The sequence below is a fragment of the Vicia villosa genome, linkage group LG2 (assembly GCF_029867415.1).
Source record: "Vicia villosa cultivar HV-30 ecotype Madison, WI linkage group LG2, Vvil1.0, whole genome shotgun sequence".
In the NCBI taxonomy this organism is placed as follows: Eukaryota; Viridiplantae; Streptophyta; class Magnoliopsida; order Fabales; family Fabaceae; genus Vicia; species Vicia villosa.
In genome coordinates, this window is record NC_081181.1 from 124,818,083 (window position 1) to 124,827,165 (window position 9,083).

Below are 9,083 nucleotides of genomic sequence, written 5' to 3' on the forward strand. Positions count from 1 at the left end.
TCTTTTTCAGCACAATTAATATACCAAATAATTCACATATTTTTTCATCAATTAAAGGAACTATACAATTTTTTAATGATTTTACTCTTCATGATGTCGTTTTTGTTCCCACATTTACTTGCAACCTAATTTTTGCATCTCGATTATCATGGAAGCTTGTTGCTTTTCAGTTTGAGCTGCTAATTTTGTGAGGATGTTCATGATGAATTCATATCTTGAGTCAAAAATATGCTTCACATTGTCCATTCTAGTTTGGATCTGTTTCAGATCTGCATTTGCTTTGTCAAATCTCTCGTCTATTTATTATTCGGTCTGGTTGAGGGCATTGTCTAGAAGAATGTGGGCTCTTTGAACAATTTCTTCCATAATATTTTTAGATGAAGGTTGGATACGTTTAAGGGAAGCCATGAGTTCAAGGGATAAAAGTACCAATGATAGGTGGGCTCTACTACTATCAAGAAATTAGAGTTTAACCAAGAGAGAACAAACATAAAACAAAAGAAATAAAAACATAATTAATTTTCTTCTGTTTATTCAAGGTGCAACAAGAACTTAAATACATAATTTCTTAATGGACCTAAAATACTCTACGTTAGAAGCCACTTGAAGGAAAAAAAGAAGAAATAAAGCAGTTCTAATGTAATATAGTTTTGCTGAAAATTATACCTTGTACCCCAACACTTATCCCTTACCCCTACAATTTTGAAAATATTTCAAATTTGTCCTTTTATATTTTTACTTTTACTATTCATATGAGTAATTCGAATCTGTCAAGTGTCAACACTATGTATGTCAACCAGATAACACACCATGCAAAATTATGATTCGTAATAGTTTATAAACCGAAAATCCCAATTGTGTGTGTTCCAGTTTTGTTCTCAGCAACCGGATAACCTATGAACGTGTATTCTGGTTCACTTTTGCACAAACCAGATATCCCAGTTGTGGGTGTTCAGGTTTTATTACTTTACCAACCGGATAACCCTGTATTGGTATTTCGATTCGGTTTTTTTAATTATTAATTTTATTGATTTTTTCATTAACAGGTATGTGTCCTCACTTGATGATATGCGATGTGAATCAGACATGGACGGATACATCATATGCGTTTGTAACAGGTTGAAAATTTGCCACAAGAGAAGAGGCGACAAGCCGGATTAGGGAGGTTGGAATCAAGAATAAAGTGACAATTATAATAACTCGTTCAGATATCAAAACAGGCAAGAGAGGAAGAAGTGACAAATTAATATTTGGTTATGATAGAGGTGGAAAATACAAAGAAGGAGATAGCAAAACACAAAGTGCTAGTAAGAAATGTGGTCGTCCTTTCAAAATTAGGTCAACACCGTCGAAAAATGGTTCTCGATGGAAGATCGATGTAAAATGTGGAGTTCACAACCATGGCTTACCTGATAGATTTGAAGTTCATACTTTCGTAAGTCGACTAAATGCAGATGATCAACAACATATAGTTGATTTGACAAAACGCCATGTTCCACCAAGACACATATTATTGTCATTGCAAGAGCGTGACCCGAAGAATGTCACTCAGATCACGCAAATATACAAATATAAGAGTAAGATATATAAAGACATAAGGGGCCCTAGAATGGAAATGCAACAATTATTCAAGTTGGTAGAGGAATCAGGTTATGTTTACTAGAGCAGGAAAAAAGATGAGTCAGAAGTTGTGAGAGATATTTTCTGGGCTCATCTGAAATCACTGAAGTTATTGAATATGTTTCCTGTTGTATTGATTATGGACAACACATACAAGACAAACAAGTACAGGCAACCGTTGTTTGAAATAGTTGGTACGACATCTACTAAGTTAACATTTGCTATTGCATTTGCCTATATGGAATCTGAGCAGACAGAGAATTTTTGTTGGATATTAGATAAGTTGAAACAGTTGTTTACTAAGCAGGATTTTTGTGCACAAGTAATTTTGATTGATAGAGATTGTAACACCCCGATTTTTAACAGCGAGAGTGTATTTTTAAAAGGGACTATTTCTATAAGTATATCAATTAATAGTTTTCCTTATACAAAATAACGTTCTTTTCTCCTTACCAGAACACTACAACGAATTTCGTGTTTAAAAATATTTAAGAACTTAAACTATGGTATATAAATTAACTTAGATGAACGGGATTTTTAGAAACATAAAACATATAGTGCATATAGATGACTACTCGTCTTACGATATAGAGTGTAAATAGTGGTTATGATACAATCCAAAATAACAACAAAATGGAAGTCCTCGACAGACACTCACGCAGGAGAGCTGCCCCAAGGAGAAAATTTGAACCATGCAATAAGTACTAGAAACCTGCTATCAGAACTAACATAAACCTACCATCCACAAAATCTACGCCCTACCTAGGCTAACCGCAACCTATCGACACCCATAATACTCTCCTGCTCCGGCTCCACATATCCCACCACAAGCGCTCGATAGAGAATGATCAGGTCCATCCTCATAATCATGTTCAGATGGGTCATCCTCACTGTCGTAATCCTCTGCCTCGCCAAGGACTGGCTTAAGTGACAACACTTGCACTGGATCAATATGGGGAAGCTCACCTACAAGGAAAATATCGCGAGTGAAAGTCGATGATGGTCCTAGCGACATATCTAGGTTTGGGGAGGGCATATGTATCTCACGAAATGACGGCCACCCTCCCCCAATTGGGGCGTGTGAGGGTCCGAGCGGGGCTGAGGGGTAGGTCGACAGCCCATAACGATCGATCTCCCCTAAGAGAAAACTAGAGATGATCAACGAGGGTGGGATCGGAAAGATCAGAGTTCGGCGGGAATAAGTAGTCTCTGGATCCTGTCCCATAATAATCGTGGTCTCCATTACGCTCCCGGTGTATGACAGTTGTCCCAGGGCCGGGTTAAACCCCCAGGACACGTTCGTCCATGAATTAGGAAAGCTGAATTCCGTCGTCTTCGACGGCGTCATCTCCCAGTGTCTCGGAGTCGTCATAATCTATTGGCGTATAGCCACACAATCCATTGAAAGGATCATCAATCCAAAAATAACAAATATACAAGAGCGGAGCAATAAGCACAAATAGAGGATACATTATACGTGGCTAGAGATCTCATTCTAACACATGTATATACATGTTTACAAATAATAATACATATAGCAAAATTAAGACTCACTCCTAATGCAATGTTATGTCGATGTACATGATTCCGGAATATCAATCCCTCCGCAAAGATTCGTGGTATCGCTTCAGGATTTAGCGCCACTAAGGTGATAGGTATCTTACCCATCAATCAGACTCAATGATCCACTACGGGATAAGGTGACTCCCTCTTGGACACACACCCCGTGCCACCTCTCTGGTGTGCACCTCGTGACTCCTCTCTGGTAGCCACGTAACCATGAAATGTATGAGCATACAATTCCCATTTCAACATATGGATATATCACCATAAGCAAGCACTTATCTCATGCATCAAAATTTTGCCCAAAACACATTTATATAGCATTTACTCACCTTCACAATTAGCCATCTTCAAGTAAACACGTAAGAAGATACAGAGCAGGTATATACAAAATATATAATTCATTTTTATTTTTGAGAGAAGTATATAGAATTAGAGAGATGCCCTTACGGTTACGAGAGTCGTAAGAATTTATATTTTATCGGAGTTGGTTGACTGATCGTACACCTTTATCCAAAACGAACTAAATTAGGACGAATTAATATGGAATAATTCTTTCGCTTGTAAATTCCGTAATCTTCCGGTTTAATGTTTTATTCTATTTATTTATTTAATTATTATTAATATAACCATAGTCTAGTTTATAACATGCAATATTTATCCATTAGAAAAGATCTTAAAAATTAAAAGTGCAACTGTTAGTAAAAAAAAAAAAAGAATCATACTAGAAGTTCTACCATTATTATATAATAAAAATCAAGTATCATGGTTGATTCTAATTGCTTAACAGTAACGATAATATAACATAATATGTATACATATATTTAATCTATCTCTAAAGATTTAATCTTATAAAAACTAATGAGTAATTTAATATAACTTTAAATTTAAAAGCTTTTTATTATTATTATTTTTAACTTTTCTAAAAGAAATATTTTTTTATTAATCTGACTCGATAACCACAAAATCTTAAAAAAATGTCTTTATCAGATTTTTAGAAAATTTACCGAAGTGTATTTATTTCTATTTTATTTTAGTCATCTTGAAACTAAATCTACTTTAAGAATAATTTTTTCTGAGAATAAAAAAAAAATTCTTATACCCAAATTTATCAACAACCATAACTAGTAGTGTCCCTTAATCTACAAAATATATGTTTTTACACATAATAACGTGGACAATCATACGGAAGGCAACCTTGGAAAGTTTGAACATTATAAGAGTCACATTTTAGTGCTTAGAGTCACTATTATTTATACTTATACTAATCCAAAAGAACACCCATGCATTCTATTTGTGTAGGGACTATCCTTGTTTATATGGCTAATGTAAATTTAAAAAACGAACACACTATCTTATAAAGTGGAAGGTTTTGACATGTTAGATCAGTATATAGTTTAATCCGTTAAATTTTTTGTTGAGATAGTTTAGTCATAGGAATTTATATGAGAAACACTACTTGTAAAGATTTATTAAAATGACAAAGTTTTAGAAAGGAGATTTATTTACCTGAGAAAAGTAATTGTGTTGGCTCTGTGTAAAATATGCAGGAATGTAGTGTGCTTCTATAACCCTTATATACTAATTTACTAGAAGGTTATAGCAGTAGGTTATACAGGATATAGAGTACACGTTGGTATTAGTTACTATAATATTTTAATCTCTGCCGACTTCTTGCCATAAGTATCCATCACTTCATAACCTGCTATATATCTCTAAGCATATCCTCCTAATGATGGTTTTGGTTCTATTATATCTTCTTTGGTAAAAAAAAATTATTTTATCTTATCAGTGCAATTTCCGGTGTTATGTGACACTAACAAAAATGTCCGAAATAATTTTTGCCGATAATGAACCTTTTTTTCCCGTTATTCTATGCTGCAATATATATATATATATATATATAAAATCTATTGAGAAAATAAAAGTTTATTATTATTATTATTATTATTATTATTATTATTATTATTATTATTATTATTATTATTATTATTATCTTTTTACTATTCTATCGAAAATAATTTTGTGGTTCCATCGGTAAAATTTCATTAAAAAAAAGGTTGTTTCAAAAATTAAGGCAGCCTAATTTCACCGAACATTAAAGAGGCTGAAATTAAGATTTTTAGGAAATTTGAATCTTGAATTACTAATGAAATAAAAATCTTCAAATATTTTTAATATAACTTGAATATACTGATATAAATACTATTTAATTTTATATTTGATCATAATATATTATAGAGGTGCGAACATACTATAATCTTAAAATATTTATTTATTTATAAAATTACGAGTCTTACAGAGATCTTGCTTTGATGAAAGCTATTGAAACAGTATTTCCATAGACAACTAATTTGCTTTGCCGATTTCACATCAACAAAAATTTGAAATCAAAGTGTAAGGAATATGTTATGGATGGTATGCGAGAAACTGTGGAGAAAATGTGGTATGAACTTATAAGGGCTAGTGATGAGAAGGATTGCCATCAAAGGTTGAAACAACTTGAGCATGCATGTGTTGACTCCAAAGATTTTATTGATTATGTGAATGACACATGGTTGACTCCGCATAGACATAGATTTGTCGAAGCATGGATCAATTAAGTGTTACATTTGGGCAACACCACAACTAATAGGTATATTTATATGATTTTATTGATATGGTTTCTTTATCTTAATATTACGGAATTAGTTGTTTTGTTTTATTTAAAGAGTGGAGTCTGCGCATTGGAAACTTAAGCAAATGTTATAGAACATCTTAGGTGATTTATGAAAATGTTAGGAGGCTATGAATGACAATATCAATATACAAGTGGACAACATTACAACTTTATTTCAGAAGAGTTTTTATGAAGTTTAGCATGCATACACTAGCCCTTTTTATGCGAACTTGCGTGGTTCAGTATCAAGAGCTGCATTGAGGCACATTTCTGAAGAGTGGCTGAGGATTGTCATGATGGGTACAAACACTCAAAAGTGTGGGTGTACTCATAGAAGAGTATATGGTTTACCCTATGCTTGTGAGTTAGGGAGATATACATTAAGTGGTGATCTGATACCAATTGAGGCTATTCACATTCATTGGAGAAAGCTAAATATGGAAGGTAATCAAGCTGTAGATGCATATGATGGATCATAAGTGGACATGACCAATGCAATTGATGAAATTTGGAAAAGGTTCATGTCCCTAGATGTTGTAGGAAAAGAGAATTAAAAAGCAGAGTGTGTGAAATTGCTTATCCGACTACAACAAAGATGTGGCTACCGCCTGAAAAAATTAAAACCAAAGGAGGGGTGAAGAAGAAAGAGAAGAGACATGTGGGATATGATGTTTATCGTGACCCTTCAGGATATGAGTATGTTAATCAAGCACACTCGAGTTCCCAAAAATCTTCAAAGAGGCTATATTCACAGTTATCCCAAACCTTAAATGTTAAAGAATATGATAAATTCATTGTACAATTTCCGGATTATATCAGACCATTTATTGATGACATTGTAAATGTAAGAGACGATGGAAATTATAGGTATAGAGCCATTGCATATTTGCATGGTTATGGTACAGACGGATGGTCAATGGTTCGTCAGGAATTGGAGAAAGAAATTATAGGTTCCAGAAGCAAACTCTATGAGGAATTATTTGGAGTACGCCTTTCACAAGTGAGAAAATCATTGGTGATAGATTCTTTAGGACAACAACCACCAGTTAAATGGATGACATTACCTGATATGGGCTATGTAATAGCTAATCGGTAAAACTTCGTTCTCGTCTCTTTAGGTTACCCTAGTTTGAGTTACTTTCCTATGACAAGTGCACATTCACCTAATGCATCCATTTACTGTATTGGATTTGTAAATGGAAACCATTGGGTTTAGGTGATTAAAAACTCAACTTTGTTCTGTTCAATCCTTGTTTGACTTTCTTCTGATTGAAAGAAATATTGCACCAAAGATGTGACTTCTTGGATGGTAGGATTTGTCGGGCGATTACAACATTGGCAGCATTTTACACCCGTATTGCCAAAATATGTTAGATTATGATATATTGGATTTTAATATGTTGGATTATAATATTTTGTTGACAATTGACTTAATAAGTTTTTGTTATATTGAGTTGACAATTAACTTAATAACATAAGTCTTAATAAAACATAGGCTAAATACCCTTTTTGGTCCCTTAAGTATACCTCATGGTTCATTCTGGTCCCTTATCTTTAAAAAGTTTCAAAGTGGTCCTTTAATTGTTCAAAAAGGTCCACGTTAGTCCTTTCCATCCAATTTTCCCAAGCGGCGTCAACTTTTGCTTGGGTGGCATCCGACGTGGCACATGTTTGTACGCGTGGCATCTGTTTAACATCAAAGGTAATCAAAATTTCCAAAAACATTTCAAAATTTATCCTAAACTAGGATTTGAACCTAGGACACATTGATTGCAGCACAACATGTTTACCACTACACCTCTTTACTTTTTGTAATTTAGTTTACAAATGAGATATATCTACTTGTAAACGAGCAAAAAACCCAGCAAGAAAAAGGGTATTCATCACTTTCATCACTTTGAAACACTCACACTCAAACATTATTATACTTTCAAAAAATGAGTATTTTGTCAAACAAAATTAAAACCCAGTAAGAAACCCAACAAGAAAAAGGGTATTCATCACTTCAACTCAAATCTATCTCCCACTTCACACATCTCGCCAACTATTCCTCACCGGATTTCTTCGTCGCCGCCCAGAATCCAAGAACACCACCACCAAAAGATAACCTCAACCTCCTCTCTTTGTTTCCACCCTTTGTTTGTTCAGAAAAACATACACAAACCTCCATTAGAAAACAAACCCTAAAAATTTGAATTCCAAATTAAACGCCGGATATGCACTGATTCAAGCCAAAGATGTAGGGTTATAGTTCTATTCATCAAGACAAGCATCGTGGTGAAGAGAAATTGCGAAAAAGAAGTATAACAAATGATTTACCTTCCGGATAGTGTATTTTGTTATTCAACTTTGTTACTGTTTTAGAAACATATGTGAAAAATATAATACTTGAATAAATTTGATTCTGGTGCATATGAATGTAACAAATAATTTGTGTTTATTTTTTAAAATTGTGTTAATTGAAAATTTATTGTATCCCAAATGAGTCAAGCTTACTACAACAATGGCGTAAGTCTTATGCTTCACAATTAAAGGAAAGAGTTTGAGTTTCAATTGGGATGAAGAATATATTAATATATGTTTAATGTGTAATTGATAATAAAAAAGACAAAGGGTGCAAATGGATAAGTGTTATGCTTCACAATCCTTGTGACTAATGTTCGATCCATGGAAAATGTAAAATTTCTTTTGGAATTTTGGTGAGCTTGATAGTTATCATAAGCCACATCAACGCTACATCAAATGCCACCTACTCAAAAGTTGACGTCGTTTGAGAAAATTGGACTGAAAGGACTAACGTGGACTTTTTTGAACAATTAAAGGACCACTTTAGAACTTTTTAAAGATAAGGACCATAATGGACCCCGAGGTATACTTAAGGGACCAAAAATGATATTTAGCCTAAAACATAAATCTCTAAAAATAACATTAGTCTCAAACTAAAATATAAGTTTACAAACAAAACATAAGTCTAAACATAAAACATGGCATCAATCAGACTCATTATCATAAGTAAATGGCCCGCCCCAAGGTAATGGTCCGCCCTGTGCTACCCTGAGTGCCCTAAATATCTCAGCAAACTCATCGCCATCCTCCTCTGCCTGATGATGCTGTAAGTAACAATGAAGCTCATTAGAAATAAAAGATAACCTCTGGTCTGACGGTCCTTTGTGTAACACCCCTCTAAATAACCCGCGGCAATTAAACATATTATTAAATCAGAGTAACATGTAGAGAGGTA

At 33.8% G+C, this 9,083-nt stretch overlaps 1 protein-coding gene across 1 annotated transcript; it reads left to right on the plus strand.

Moving 5' to 3' along the window:
- The first annotated feature begins 896 nt into the window (after positions 1-896).
- On the plus strand, positions 897-1,663 carry LOC131649938 (uncharacterized). Its single transcript, XM_058919681.1, has 3 exons — positions 897-1,005; positions 1,047-1,118; positions 1,221-1,663. The coding sequence occupies exons 1-3, from the start codon at positions 897-899 to the stop codon at positions 1,661-1,663; spliced, it is 624 nt and encodes a 207-aa protein (XP_058775664.1).
- Positions 1,664-9,083: the final 7,420 nt, after the last annotated feature.